This window comes from Falco punctatus (genome assembly GCF_963210335.1).
Source record: "Falco punctatus genome assembly, chromosome: 9".
Lineage (NCBI taxonomy): Eukaryota > Metazoa > Chordata > Aves > Falconiformes > Falconidae > Falco > Falco punctatus.
In genome coordinates this window covers 42541760-42557565 of record NC_137589.1, presented here as the reverse complement: position 1 = coordinate 42557565, position 15806 = coordinate 42541760, and the positions used below count along the sequence as shown (strand labels likewise).

The 15806-nt window shown below is 47.1% G+C and overlaps 2 protein-coding genes across 9 annotated transcripts in view; one reads left to right on the top strand and one right to left on the bottom strand.

Moving 5' to 3' along the window:
- The window catches only part of MAPKAP1 (MAPK associated protein 1), a 107598-nt gene extending 106692 nt beyond the window's left edge, over window positions 1–906 (bottom strand). Inside the window, exon 1 of one of the 4 annotated variants that reach the window (XM_080401425.1) lies at window positions 734–906. The gene's annotated coding sequence lies outside the window, so the exon portion shown is untranslated. The remainder of the gene's footprint in view (window positions 1–733) is intronic. The other 3 variants (XM_080401424.1, XM_080401423.1, XM_080401422.1) reach the window with 3 other exon arrangements.
- A 2788-nt stretch (window positions 907–3694) lies between these two features.
- The window catches only part of PBX3 (PBX homeobox 3), a 115654-nt gene continuing 103542 nt past the window's right edge, over window positions 3695–15806 (top strand). For 2 of the 5 annotated variants that reach the window (XM_080401432.1, XM_080401428.1), the window contains exons 1-3: window positions 3720–3849; window positions 4536–4856; window positions 5865–5938. In XM_080401432.1, the coding sequence (XP_080257558.1) occupies window positions 4660–4856; window positions 5865–5938 (271 nt within the window). In that variant the 5' untranslated portion in view covers window positions 3720–3849; window positions 4536–4659. Of the gene's footprint in view, window positions 3850–4535; window positions 4857–5564; window positions 5613–5864; window positions 5939–15806 lie in introns of those variants that run through there. The other 3 variants (XM_080401431.1, XM_080401430.1, XM_080401429.1) reach the window with 3 other exon arrangements.

Genomic DNA, 15806 nt, shown 5'->3' with positions numbered 1-15806 from the left:
AAGGACACAACCCAGCAACATGCTGAACACGCTCATCTTGCAAGCACCCAAGCAGCCAAAGGAATAACCTAGAGGCTGCAGGAGCACCCAAGACGAAGCTAAGAAGCGTGGAATCAGTAATTCAGATGAAGTGACAGCATTAGGCCAGTAAAGACCCCAAGGCACGCTGTGGGCCGCCAGGCTGTGACCAAGCGTGAAGCATTTCCAGTGCAGCCCTGGAATTCCCTTACCCGTCTGCCCCCTTCACCACGCGCCCAAATCGAACATTCCAGCCGACGCTCCATCCCCTTCATCCTTCCCCTCAGACGTTACTGTCGGATGCTCACCTCCCTGCCCTGGTCGCCCCGACGGCAGCCGGCCGGGCCAACGCGTCAGACTGCCTGGCTGCGCAGCGGGCTGTCCCTCCCGCCGGCTCCTCCTCAGGGGCAGCCCCGCGCGGTACCGGCCGCCCGTGGGGGCCCGGGGAAGCCGCCGGTCCCTTGATTCTCAGAAACACCTCTGCTGCCAAGGCTCACGCCTCCCTGTGACACGCCATTTCAGGCCGCGGGTTTACCACGCTTCTATTTGCAGAAATGAAGGAGGAGTTCCAGTGCACAGCGTCGCTGCCCCGGGAGAGCCGCTGGACCCGCTGCCGGCCGGTCCCGGGCAGGCACCCCGCCGCCGGGCTCCGGCCCGCCCCCCTGAGACACCCCCGCGGCGCTGGGCCGAGGACCCCGCACGCCTCCGCACTTACAGGCCTCGCCGCCGCGCCGCTCCGTGGGGCCGGGCCGGACCGGACCGGGCCGGGCGCCGCCTCCTCCCCCGCCGGCGGGCCAGGGCTGCCGCTTCCGGGTCCGGAGGACGCCGCGGAGCGAGGAGAGCTGGGCCGTGCCGCGACCCGGAAGCACCGCCTCCGGAAGTGACGCGCCGACGGCGCACATGCGCGGGGTGTGTGCACCGCGGCGGCGGCGGGTGGAGGGCGGGACCTGTTGGTCCCCCCGTCCCGCTTGTAGCGGGGTTTCGCGTCGCGCTGCGTCCGACGGCGGCACGGAGGGGCCTGGCGCTGGCGGCCGAGCCGCCGTTCCTTCCCGCGGGGAGCGCGGCTGGCCCTGCCAGCGGGGACTCACCGGGCACCGCGTGTCTGCGGTCACGTTAGTGACACGCCTGAATAGAAACGTTGAGGAAAACGGTGTAGTTAGAAGTTTGAGCTGTGCCTCTCATTGCAAATAGAGAAACTGGATGCTTTTCTATTGGGGATATACCACTCTTATTTCCACATTCGCCTGCTTTTTCTTTGGAACAGTATGGGATTCGTATTTATTTTGTGGTTTTAAACCAAACCTTACCCATAGCGCTTGGTACACAGGCACAAACAGGGTGAATTTACAGAAAGGTAACTTCAAGAAAGTAATTAACGATACTGGCCGTCCTTACAAGCATTAGAAAAGTCTGAGCGGGTGAGACACTGCTGCCTCCAGCCCAGAGGACGGCGAGTACTGCTTGGAGTGAGCAGGTGGGACCAGCTGCTCTCCACTGTCCATTCACCTCAGACCTTGGCACCATCCAGAACTGGAGATGTTACTGGCTACTTCCAAGGGCTCATTTTCCTTTCAGTGGCTGTTTGTGGCCTATTGGCCATGTACATCAGCCCTTTTCAGACCCACTGAAGCTGTCTGCCTCTGCAATCTCCTGTGGACATAATAAGGCAGTATCTGTTAATTCCTCAGCAATCCGTGACCTCGCAGTCTCTAAACAGCGGTGCACATAACATAAAGCAATCTTAAAAAAGGACAGCACTGGAGGACAGTGGAAAGCATTATACCGAGTGCCACCAAGGGCACCTGAGGGGAGGTAACGTGTTTGATACTTCCAGGAGCAGATAATAGCGGCCAGCATCAGTGGCTGAGCAAAGGCAAGGAGCCGAAACTGCCCTAGGAAACAGCAGATCATGGGCAGTGCAAGGCCACAACCGGGAGGCACAGCAGAGTACAGAGAGCCATTCTCCATCAGTCGTCTCATGCTGGAATTAAACTTGACTCAGCCTGAAAAAACAGTGGAAAACCCAGCAGAGCAGCTGTCTGCTGATTTGGTGAGGCGAAGGGGATCACCATGGGGCGAGATGAGCCCCACAGCTGGCACGGGAGCAGCATCCCATTTGTTTCAGTGCCAGGTAGCCATTGGAACTGCTCACCTCTTCTGTGAAATTTTGCCCTCAGCGGACAAATGCAAACTGATCTGTGAAATATTCAAAATAACAGTAATAAAAAAGATCTTTGGAGTAGCATTCTTAATAAAGCTGGGTGACACTAGGAACACATTTGCTCAAACCAGAAAATGGTACGTAGTCAAGATAGAAGATAATTAGAATTTGAATGAACATGCTAATTGCTTGGAGGGACAGTAAAAGCATAGTTATGTTAACCAGAAGTAATCTGCAACAGTTAAACATAACTACTGTGAGACATGGTTAAGGGTTCCAAATCAAACAGATGACATCCAAGTTACGGTCCTGAGTGAAGGTATGATGATGGTGATGTCAACCGTGATTGAGAGAAGAGGCAGGCAGAAGCCAAGAAGAAAGATTAAGAGCTCTGTTTTAGCCACGCTGCGTCAGAGTTGTCAGCCATACATCCACAAAATGTCAGAGATGAGGATGAGATTTTAGTTTGGACATGACTTCTTTCAACTGAAACTGTCCATCACAGATACAGTACATACAATGAATTAAATATCATTTTAATTGCTACAGTGGCTCCTGATCATTGTGCCACAAGTGGTCTGCCCCTTCCCTGAGAGGTCTCTGTAGCAAGTTTTGTTATAAAAACGTGCTCAAAACGTGAAGAAAATGGATCAGGATTAAAGCGGCTTCCTCCATGCGTTTGCGTGGGGCAGGTGTGCACAGGCGGAGCTTCGGAGGGCCGGCAGTGCCCCGAAGCGAACCCAGGTGAGTCCACACACACAGCGGCCTCCTCCCTCGCGGCTCGGGCCGCCTGTCTCACATGCGAAAGGGCTCCAAAACCGATCTGCCGCCGAGGCGGCACCCGCTGAGGCGCAGCCGGCCGAGCCCGGGCAGCCCCTCCGTCGGCTCCGGCCTGGCGACAGGGCGCGACGGGCTCCGCCGCCCGTGCTCGCAGGCGCGTCCAGGCCCGCCGGCCGCCGGGCTCGCAGGCGCAGGCCGGAGCCCCCGAGGGGGAGGCCGGGGCCCGGCAACGCGGCGGCGCCGAGGGTAACGGGGCGGCCTCGGCCCGAGGGTCGCTATAGCAACGGGAGGGGCGGGGCCGGAGCGCCGGTCGCCCCGGCCACGTGACTTTTTGAACGGCCCAATCAGAAGTTTCTCAGCCGGGGGGGCGGGGCCTCCGCGGGGGCAGGCGGGCGCGGCACCTCCCCGCGCGGACCGAGTGGCCGGCGCCACCGCCGGCGCCCGCCCCCACGCGTTGCGATTGGCCGCCGCTCCCGCCGCTCCCGGCCCGGGGCCGCCCCCGTGTCCCCCCCTCCCGGGGGGCGCCACCGCCGCTCGGCCCGGCGGGAGGGCGGCCCCGCGGAGCCCCGGCCCCGTGAGGCGGGCGGGCGGCCCCGGGCGGGGCGGTGGCGGCGGCGGCCCCGCCCGGCGGGGCGGGGCGGGGCGCGCGGCGTCCCGCGGGAGGGGCGGGGCGGGGCGCGGGGCGGGGCACGGCGGGCTCCGCGTCCCTCTCGCGCGCGGCCGCTCTCCTCCTTCACAGGGTGACACGTCTGCGGTGAGTGAGTGGCGTTGGCAGGCTGTCAATCCCTCACCGGAGCGGCCATCAAACAACATAAAACACACACAGGCATCGGGCGGCGGGGCTCATAAATTCCAGCGGGCTGATATTTTTGCACATTGCTTTGCAGAGAGTGTGTAATTAATTTTTTTACAGTTCTTTCCCCGTTATTTCCGCTCTTTTCTTTGCACAAGTTCAAACTTTTGATTGCTGCTGTTTTACCCCCGTTGCACAGACTTGGGATCATTTGTTATTTTTTGGGGGGAGGGCGATTAATTTTTTTTTTTTCCTCTGTGATTGTGTTTTCTTGGCTTTTTTATGTTGCAATTTGGGGGTGGGGGTGTTCGCCTGGTTTGTTGTGGTTTTTGCTGCTTGCCACCCTCCTAACTTCTTAAGGATTTGAAAGCGAGTTTTTTGATTTTCTATTTTTTTTTTATTTTTTTAAAAATTTTGCCTTTTTACAAAGAAGATTTTTGGTGGACAAGTGGGGAAAGACATAAAAAGCAACAATAAAAATAAAAAAGGAAAAAAAAAAAGCTTTGGAGGAAGATTGTACCAGGAAAAGAAAACTGCAAAGAAACCTTATCAACTCATTTATCCAAGCCACAAATATGATGATGATGAAAGAAGACTGTAACTAAAGAAGAGTGATTTACTGCACTGGGAAGGAGAAGAGAGTGGAATAAACAGCTGAGATCCGGTCAAAACACAAATACTAATTTTTTTTGTTGTTGTTGTTGTTTTGTTTGGCTTTTTTTTTTCTCTCTCTCTCTTTCTTTTTTTTTTTTTTTTTTTTTTTTTTTGGTGTGTGTGTGCAAGAGCGAAATAAGGAGTCAGGAACTGGGACTGACTCCGGGAGCCGGGGGCTGGTCGGCGCTTTCCCTCGCCCCGAAGCCCGGCGCTCTCCCGCCCCGGCAGCGCGGCCCGGGCCGCGGCAGGAGGGATGGACGATCAGTCCAGGATGCTGCAGACTCTGGCCGGCGTGAACCTGGCCGGGCACTCGGTGCAGGGGGGCATGGCCCTGCCTCCTCCCCACGGACACGAAGGGGCAGACGGCGACGGCAGGAAGCAGGACATCGGCGACATCCTCCATCAGATCATGACCATCACTGACCAAAGCCTGGATGAGGCACAAGCAAAGTTGGTTTCGTCTAATTAAACCTTGTCTTTTTTTTCTTTTTTCTTTTTTTTTTTCTTTTTCTTTTTTTTTTTTTTGTGTGTGTGTGGTTTTTGTTTCTCTCCTTCCTGCTCCTCTGCAGAGACCCGGAGTCTCACAATTAGAGCAACTTCTTGGTGCCGTAGGAGAAATTGCAAGCAGCCAAGGCAGAGCCAAAGTTGCTATTTAATGATTTTTTTATATATATATATATAAAAAACAAATATCTAAGTATGCGATGCTTATGCCGTCGCTGCGGTGCGCGGGAGGCTGGGGCCGGTCCCTGCCCGTCCCCGTTGGACCCTGTCCGGCGGCCACCGGCCTCGGGGCCGCGGCTGCTCCGCCGGTCGGTCGGTCGGTCCGTCCGACGGCCCCGCGCCCCCTCGCAGCGCAACTTTCCCGTCCCTCGCCCCCTGCCCCCTGCCCCCGCCGGGGCGCGATGAATTACAGACCTGACAAGATAGCGCTTCGGGGGGTGGTGGTGGTGGTGGTGGTAAAAAAAACAACAACCAACAACCCAACCAAAAAAAAAACCCTTCAATCCCCCAACCAACCAAACCCTGGCTGTTTTAAATCACAGTAAATACAAAAACAAAGAATGTTAACAAGTCGCCCCCCCCCGCCCCTCCCGCCACCTCCCTAATAAATCAGTTATAATATCGCAGGACGGATCGTACCGGGGACGAGGGGGGTTTGATTTATACCCCTCGGCCGGGCAGCATTTGCACGAAGATAATTCGGTATAAAAGTGAGAGGGACGAGGGAGCAGAGACCCGCCAGCCGCGGCGGGGCGAGGGACCCCCGGCCCCGCCGCCCCCCGCCAGCCCCGCGGCCCAGCGCCGGGAGAGCCCGGCCGGTGGCTGCGGGCGCCGGGCCGCGGGGCCGGCGGGCAGGGAAGGCGGGGGGGGGCCGGCGACACGGGGATCCTTCTCGGGGAAGGCGCCATGTTGCTGAAACGCGGCGTTAACCGCTTGTACTCTGCTCTCTTTCAGGAAACACGCACTGAACTGCCACAGGATGAAACCCGCCTTGTTCAGTGTCCTCTGCGAGATCAAGGAGAAAACAGGTAAGGGCCGCCCGCGCCGCCGCCGCCGCAGCCATCTTGATCCCTCCTTCCTTCCACCCGCCGCTCCGCCGGCGGGGACGGCGCCGGCCCCTCCGCCGCCCCTCAGCCGCCGGAGCGGGCTGGCGGGAGCCGCCGGCCGCGCCGCCCGGTCCGGGCCCGGCCCGCCTCGCCCCGAGTCCTGCCGGCCTGTCCCGGCGGCGGCGGCGGACCGCAGGGGCCGGTTCGCTGTGAAATGGCGCGGGGGAGAGACCCCGCCGCTCCCCTCATAGCCCCGGCGGGGCCCAGCCGCCCCTCAGGACACTTCGCAAAATACTTGTTCGAGCTGTGTTACCTCGCTGCCCCCTCCCCGGGACGCGCGGCGGGGCCGGGAAAGTTCTGCGGGTGCACGGGGCTGGGGAGGGCAAAGCTGCGCCCCTGTCGGCGCAGGGCCGGGGCTCCGCGGAGACCCTGCGGGGTGCCCGGCCATGGATGCTTTGACCCGGGTCTGCGCCGAGTGCAGCGAAGCTTGAGTTGCTCTTGGGCGATGATGTTTTAAATGCCAAAAATTTTCATCTCAAAAGTACCGAAATTTTTTTTTTTTCTACATTAATGCGAGACTCTGGGTTTTGCTTAGAGGCATTTTAGGGGATTTTTTGCAATTTTTTCACATCACTGAATTTACTGAGCTTTTTTTTTTTTTCCTCCCTGAAGAAGAAAATTTGCAAAGTACTCAGATTTGTACTATGGGAATGAGAACATTTATTATGATCCGGATTTTAAAATAAATGCATACATTGGCTGGCTTTTTAGCTATAGTTGATACGCAATCATGTCCCCCTTAATTCCACACCAAAAAATAAAAGACTAGACGAAAGCAACAAACGTGAAATCATTGCAAATCTCAGCTGAGTAGCCTAAAGTGCACAGTTCTCAGTAAATTATGGTGCTTTATGTCCGAGGGTTTCTTTGCTACCGGGGATCCACTTCAGTTTCTGCTGACAGCTAAGCACTAGGGTATTGACTGTGTTGTGAATATTAAGATTGATTCTGCTTTATATTGCATTATTTTACCCAGGATAAGGGGAATGATCGCCTTTCTGCCCTCCCTCCCCGCCTACCTGCGTTTTGCCTTGATCAGCTCGTAACCCCGTTCCGTCCTTCTTTGGCTTGTGTTTGTTTTCTGCCTTTCCCTAAACTTTTTTGCCTGTCCTGCTCCGGAGCCAGCCAAGCAGCCTGCCCTCGATGTTCAGACATTTTGCAGCAGGGATTTCAATTAAGGAGGCAGGCGTAGGTCCTGCGATCGCTTTATTTGCAGAGGGCTTAGCCTGACTGTTTTGAAAGGAAAGTATAGTCAGCCACATGTCAGAGGTGAGCTGCGAAGAAAAACCCGCGTCCTTTCAGCAGTGGGGATTACTGGCAGAGGGTGTTTGGTGAGGCCACCGCCGTCTCGAGGCGAGAGGGAACCTGACAAGAGACTTTGTGGTCTGAAATGTTTCGGGGTGTTTCAGTGATAACTTGTCAGTTGGGATCCTGCCTTTGTGCTGCAAGTAGTGAGGCCAAGTTTGCAAGTTATCTCTTTTGTGAAATCGCTGAGAACCAACAAAGAGTGAAGGCGTCCGGCTGCCCAAAGGCAAGATCCTGCCAGCCCCGGCAGGGCAGCGCAGGGGGACAGGATTAATGCACCGGGTGATTGATGGAGATGAATCCACACCCCCACCAAAAACTGTTCCCGGAGGGGGACCTTCACTCAGGGTCTCCCGGTTGAGACGAATGTAGGCTTTAGTTAGCATGCTGAAGCAAAGGGAACGTGAAAGTAAATTCTAGCCTACTTGCTGTAAGCTGTTTTTGAGGGAAACGGCTCAAACAATTCTGAACTGGAAGGGTGAACGGTCTGAGATGCAGTTAAAGCAGAGGTGTGCCCCCCCACCCCCTGTTACTCTGCATTGTCCTGTGGTCCAAGTATTTAGATCTTCCTGCTGCTGGGTCATGCGCCGGTATTTAATTCTTTTTAATCGGAACCAAAGTTTTCCTTGGTGTTTGCAGTGGGAATTGCCGTGATGGCTTTATCGCTACCTTCTTCTGTGAGAAGGATGAGAGGTGAGGAGGGAGGCTCTAGCCTGTATGTACAGTGTAATTGCAGTCACGTCTGTTCTGAAATAAGTAATGCAATATTTCAGTCATTTTTATATTGAATTATAGGGGTATTTCATACATTTTAGTAGTTTTCAGTATCGTCAGCAAGGACTTTGTGAGTCTGGTCGTGAGAGAACACGTAGAGGAATCCTCAGTTTAGGTGGAACAACTGTATCATTTTCCCGCAGGGGTTAATGAATGCATCACATTTTTAAAAGCCCCTCTCTCATTCTCACTGAGGGTTAGGAGCTGAAGGTTTTGGTTTGTTTGGTTTGGGGTTTTTTGGTTTGGTTTTTTTTTTTTTTTTACCTGTGAGGTATTTACCATGTACAAAGAAAATCACTGAGCTTACTGAATTTAGCCTGACATTTCTTTTTCACGTTTTAACATTTTAAGAAGTGCTGCATAATACATGTAAGAGCTTTACAGATATTAATAGATAGGTGCATTCTTAGAGGCAACCACAAGGTAGCATGGTTTTCATAAAGAAACTGCCACTTATTTCTTTAATTAGTTCAGAGAAAAATGATACCCAAAGTTCTGCTGAAGCCCCTCCGGTAAAATACGAAGATAAGCAAGTGAGAGCCTATGGACTCTGATTTGTTGTATTTTACCCGTTCTCTGAGGTGTTGCTTGGAAGTGTTAAAGTTGCATTCTTCATGCGTGCTCACATCTGTTGCATACCTGTGTAACAGTCTGTCTCCTTAGGCGCCTACCAGTAGGAATCAAAACCTGATTTGTGTCTTTGGTTTTTTTTTTAATAGCTCTTTTTTACTGACTAAAGATCCTTCAGATGTGTAATTTGATTAAGCCACCATTAGGATGTTGCTATACCTGAGGTACTGTTTATTCTCATGGAGATAGAAATGAAAATATATTAATTCTTACAGTCTTAAAATGGTTAGGGAATTGCAATTATTTCCCAATGGAATGATGTATTATTAGGTCCTGGACTGTGTTGATAGATGATTTGGGTTTTTTTGTCTTTAGAAATGATTTGTATAGATAGGAACACAGGTTTAAAAATGCCTTGAATGCATGTGAGTATGTGTGTATGTGTATACATTTATTTATTTATTTCTGTAAGTCCAACAAGAAACAATGATAGCTGCCAACCAAACCCTAATTTACTGTCACCACAAACCCTAAATAGCATTCATTTACTAGTAAAGCCTAATGGCATACATGATGGTTTGCCAGATTTGTGGCCTTTGTGAGGCTTATAAGCAGGACTGACTTGGGAAGATCATAAAACTTAATGAACTTCTCGACTGCAGGAGGTGTCCGCAGGGGAAGAGAAAGGCCTGCTTGGCTGGTTGGGCTGGTTGAACTATTTTTTATGTCTAAAGAGAGAGGAGGAAAATGTTCATTAAAAACGTTCTCCCCTTGTGCAGAATTTTGTTTTAAAGAATGAAGAAAAAAAAAAAAAGATAAAAAAAAAAGATGTGAAAACCAGACAAATAGTGGTGTTAACCATGGGGCTAATTTCTTGCTGTTCCCCATGTAAGCTAAAACCTTTATTTTTATTGCTACAACTGTAAATAGGCATGCGATGCCATTCCAATGATTAAAGGGCTGTATTGTGTCCTTACTTGCTGCAAAGCTCCTTATTGATGAAAATGGCCCAACTCTTTTAGGAACGCCCCTTGTCAATATGCTGCAAAATCTGTAAACCCACTGTTAGGTAACTCCTGTGAGAAGGACTTGCTTTTTGCCTTGTCTGCTAGCAGTATTTGAAAATGTTAACCCCTTTCTTCTCTGTGGTTATTTAAATATCAAATCATAGGACTCTTCCCTGGCATTACACAAATTTAAACTTTTCTGTGTTTGTAAACTACCATTTGGTGCCAACAACTTGGCAGTAATCTATAATGATACGCAATCCTAGCAATCCTGTCTGGTCATTAAAGGATTCAAATAGAACAATGAAATGGCCGGGATAGCATGCAAATATATATATGGTGTCTGTATGTGTGTATGTATGTTAGCTGTTTTCTAAGTATCAGCTGTGATGTTATTGTTACTCAGTTGAGCTATTTAAAATATTTATGTGCAGTCCTGGTGTTTTTTTCCAGGCTGCTAAATACATATTTTTTTATTTACCCTGACTACATAAGGAAGTGAGCATCGTGTGTTTATGTCCATACATCTTTTCTTCAGTTTAAACCGTTTAGCTTTTGTTTCCTTTCTTATGCTTCAGTATCCAAGATTTTTTACTGAACCACTGGTTATACTGTTGAATGGTATTTCTTTTTTAATTATCAGCAAATGTATTACAAATGATGACGTGCAGTAGAATGTTAGGTCATTTACACTGTCCTTTGGCAATGACATTGTTTTCTTCATAAATGTCCTGCTAGGAAAAAAATAAATTGAATAAAGTATCTTGATTTTCATTTGGTCATCTGTTTCAAACACATTCATTATTGGAATTTTATTTCTTTGGTGGATTTCTAACAGGGTACTTCTCTGGTTAAGAAAACAGGCGGCTTTGGTGATTATTTTCATTAGAGAAATTCATGATACTTTGTCTTACAGAACATGTAACTACGCCATACCTTTAGACCTTACCATTGTTAGAGCTCCTTGCTATATTTAAATAACAGTCTTCACATTGATTACCAGGATCAGTGTTTCCACATCTTCCCCCCACCCCCCCCACGTCTGTAGAGGATAAATTTGGACCCACTTGTCAATACTAATTTAACTAGGAGCAAGGATTTATTTTATTTTATAGCTATTTTTCATGTCCTCAATTTTATTTTTGAATTTGACACATTCGCTTGCTTATCTGAAAATACCAAATTATATGAGTTACTGTGTGGTGTATTTTAGGATGCTTGTTGTAAGTTAAGGAATTTTTGCATTCAGAGATAAATTATTATTATAGCATATAGTGAATGCAAAAGAGTTTGGTTTTTTTTTAACAGGATTTAACACATTTATCAAGCTCTATTCGTACAGCTTTCAATGAAAAAGTTGTATGATATGGATATTATGCTGTCTTTTTTCAATTTAAATATTGATTTGTGTGAAACATTAATATAATGATATTTGCAGTCTGCCGTAGACAAATATAAGCAGAATTAGACATACTAAATTGTTACAAATGTAACACAATATTTAAATACATATGAAGGCTATATTAATAATTACATAGTAGAGGATGAGAGAGTCCGGTTTGTATCTCCTCAATTTTTAAGACTGCTTTTCAATTCCTTGCACATCGTGCATATGGTGGTTCGATGAATATTTTTATGAATAGCAGGAATGAATACTGAATCTGTGTAGTAGGGAGTCCAAACCAGGGGAGCCCCGAGTGGAGTTTTGCTGTCCTGATATCATTGGTAGAATTAGATGTAGCTGTTTGTATTCCATGAATTGACACCCTGAGAAGAATGCTTCGTTTGTTTTCTCAGCAGTCATGTTTAATGCTATTCGCTTATCAAGGTGATCAGCATGGTTCAGATAACACATGCCTGACACAGCCTGCCTTTTTTCACCATCATGTTGACCTTTTGTCACATTTGCTTTTCTCTGGTAGGCAATTCATGTCTTTAAGTATGAATGGAGTAAATAATTCACATCAATATTTAATATAAATTATTAAAGTTTCTGTCAGCTCTTATAGTTCATGCTTTTATAAAGTTGGAGTAGTTCATCAGCCAAACAGATGAATTGTGCTTCTCAGCTGGACATTAGAGCTCCTCCATAATGCTGTCTTTACAGTGGAAGTAAACAGGGAATTAAATATGAAAGGAAATGAAGCCTGGTACTTGAACGCATATATTTTTCAATAATGCACATTCTTTAGGAAGGCTCGAAGTGCGAGATAAATATCCACTGTAATTTATTTTGCTATTCCCATACTTTTTTTTTTCCTGTTCATGTTGCAAACAGGAATGTAGAAACCCCCACTAACCCTGGCATTTTCTTCTACTCTTTGTTATTAGCCTTCCGTTAGTGCTCCAGCCCCCTTCTTGGGCTTAGGATGGGTGTACTAGTGTTGGGGTTTGTTGGCTGTCCCCCCCGCCACTCCCCCTTAATGTTCTTTTTCTGTTTTTAAAGATTGATGGGGAACACTAAGATGATGAAGTTTCAGGGGGTTTTAGCCTGTTTGTTTGTGAATTACAGTTCATATTTTGTGAAGTGACCTGTGAATGAAAGTAGATTCTGAAAATATTTTTTACCGAAGAAATGGTCTGATGTCTGATGCTTGTAACAGCTATAATGTGTTTATTGCTTCAGAAATTGGATAAAAATAGCACGTTGTGCATAAAAGCATATAGTAAAAATCATTATGCACTTACTTTAATTTTATACCGGTTTAGGTATTTTACTTTAGATTCTTTTGTTAACCATGAGTTCAGTGCATGCTGCACAGTCATATGAACTTGTAACAAGATATGAATCACTGAATATCATGCATCCTACAAATCAATCACTTGGAAAGGGGGGTGGTTTTGTGTCATGTGTTTACAGGTCAAAACCTTTTGCTATACTTAAGTCATGCATCAACATTTAAAGCTAATCTCTCATTCCTCATTGTCCATCAGGTGGCTTTTTCATATATTATTTATTTTAAAAATATTTATTGTAAGCGGAAAATGGAATTTAATAATATTATCCTGATAGCATTTCTTAAAAGAACAATGTTTTTTCAGTATATCTTGTTGTGTATGATGGGGTCAATGAAAGCATCTAGAGTTCTTGAAGTATACAATCTAAATTAAGATTCTAAACAGGCATTACAGATGCTGGTAACTTTGGCAATTATCATTTTGTTTGGTGAACAGTAGTAAAACAGTGTGCGGTAAAAGTGTTTAGAGAGAGAGGATAAATAAATTGAACAGTTTTGCAATGCAAAGTGGTTTGTGGTGTTTTTGAGGATTTCTTGGCTCTTGCTTAACTGCTATTGTGAAGCCTGGAGCAGATTTTCCCATTGCTAATGCCCTAGAAGTATTAATTCACTTTGATATGCTAATTAGAGGGCATTATGCAAGAAATGAGATTAAGTGGCAGCATGAAGCCATTTGCCTGTCAGTAAATTGAGAGCTTTAGCATCAGGAGGAGCTTTGTTTTTTCTGAGTTTCTCTTGGTTTTGCATATAAATAAAATTGATTGAAAGGTCTAGAGAAGCTTCTAGAACATTGGTGGTTCTTTTTCTCCTTCTATGATTATTTAAACTTCATGTTAAAGCCTTTCTCTGAATATTAATTGATCTAATGGGAGATACTGAACATGAAGAATTTCATTGTATTCTCAGTTACTGTATCTTAACAAAAGGAAAGTATTAGAATTCTTTCTGTCATCTGATTTTTGTGGTATTATTTTAGATATATCTTACAGCTTTGTATTATAACCTCTCTGACTGCTAACTGCTGCTGTGCTGAGAACTATACCTGCGTGGAGGCATTTTTGCCAGTCGTGCTGGTTTTGGGATTGGGATAATGAGGGCCCGACCCGCTGAAGTCAAATGGTCGGCTCAGATTCCTGGCCGATGGGGCCTTGGACATTTATCACCCCCACTCAGTCACAGCATTTCCTATCATTCCTTATGTAAATCACACGTATATTTTCCTTCATTTAGGAAGGAAGGGGTTTTAATACTGACCATAGATTTTATTCAACTGCCAGAAATTGTGTTAAAGTAACATTAAGGGATTGACTTACAGCCATAAGAGCGAGGAAATTTGGAGTTAATAGTTAAACTCTGCCCTTAACTCAACTCATTGAACCTATTTATTAGAGCAGATATGATACGTAAGATCACTGTGCTGAGACCCCTGCAGTACTAGGACACTCCAGGATGACTCAAAGACGAGAGTTTCTGATCTAGTTCAAATTTTCCTCTGTGTTTTTCTGTGTGGTTTTGTGTGTGTGTGGTTTTTATTCAGTCTTGGAGTTGCTTTACTGCAGTTCTGTGATTAGTTGTCTTTTTATAATACTGTTTAAAAAAATATCAGGGAAGTAATTCTGGAAATTGAACAAAAATTTATCAAAAAATAAAACCAGAACAGAACTGACCCAAGCCTCTCTAGCCCTCTTTGCTTGAATGCCTGTAGAATGTTTGCTGTTCGTGTGCCCATCTCCTCCACAGATCGTTGTCGCAAAGTCAATCAGGGGAGTAGTGCTAGAGTGACAGTGCTCGTTATGAGCCCCAATAGTTATTTAAAAGAAAGGAAAAAGGATAAAAAAATGCCCCAGAGCTCTGTGCGGGGGCTGTTCATGCTAGATGCACATGCTTTCCCTCATCCTGGCAGCTGAAGTCTATCACTGTTGGGAAATTTTTAACATGAACCACATAAGACACAAACCACTGCGGTTTCCCCGAAGCCACAGGGGTTTTCACATCAGCGCAGGACAACTGGCACGTGCGTGCGGGTCCCTGCCCACTGTCCCCTGCCCTCGGCACCCGTGGGAGCTGCGAGCACTCTCCATCTACCCTCCCTCCTCTTCGTCAACAGAGAGCCTGCAGAGCAGTTTTGATCGAAAGCATGATGTCCCTGGTTGTCCTTAGTTCCCAAGAGCTCCTGAACTAGTTGGCCCAAAGAATCCAATCAGGAATTTATAACCCAAACCCTTTAGTTATCATAGTGAACCTTTTTTGATAATGGGAAGAACAAAACAGCACCTGAAATTGCAGAATCAGTTCTCAGAGAAAGGAAAAGAAAGCATCACTGGTCTCCAGCTGCCAATTTTGAGTTTCAAATTCTTGAACAAAAGAACTAAATAACGAAAACATCCTGTGGCCAACCTTAACTTTCTCAGTGCCCGTAGACCTCCGACGGCACTGTTAGAGGAAGCGAGGGTGCTGGATATGAAAGCCTGGCATTTCTGGGTTTGAATCCTGATGCTGCTGTTGACTTGAGAAGAAGGAACCTGCCTGCTGCTGACGTGAGGAGAGGTGGGGTGGCCTCGGTGGGAGCAGATGCGGGGTTCAGCCGCCGCCTCCCTGAAGTGAATGCAAGGGCTCGCTTTGCCTTGTCTTTAAAATGGGAATATTATCTAGCAGATTTTTTTGGAGTGAAGATTGTGTTAAGTTGGTGCTAGGTGTTGAGAAGAATATTTTAATCAAGTATTGAGTAGAATTAAAATTGTTATATAAGAAGTAATCTATCAGCACTATTTACAGTATCCACTGCTTTCTGATCACAGTGAGCCTAAGTGGAGTCTTACCTCCTGGAGATGAAGAGATTAGGCTTTCCTTAGACTTCTACTTCCCTTGGCTTTAATTAGAAATGTTTGGGTGTTTTAATTCACGGTTAGACCTCTAGCAAAAGGGTATCGGGGTTTTCTGAACGTGGTAGTTAGTTTGCTTAGTACAGAAAGAAACGGTTTGCTCGCTGTAGATGGGGATCACTGCTTTTCTGTAGTGATAGATGTTCACAGGCAGGATGGCACACTTGAAAGGGTATTTAAAGCATGCGTTCATATATTTGTTGATTAAAGAAGGAAGTGTGCTTTTAGTGAGGTTTGTAATTACAGAACACCCAAATGTTTGCTTATTTTCTTTCACGTGAGATCCTGGTAGCATGATTAACTGTCACTAGTAAGAACAAGTTACAGTAGATTGTGCAATGATTCTTATTTGACTTCAAGGATGTATTTATTACCATTTTTGAACAAATTATACTAACATGAAAAGTTGTGGAAATGATTGTGCACTAGATAAGGTGATACATTACAGGAGTGGTTGGGTTTATGGAGCTTTATGCCGAGGTTTTCTCAGAAATTATAGCACAGTCCTGTCACT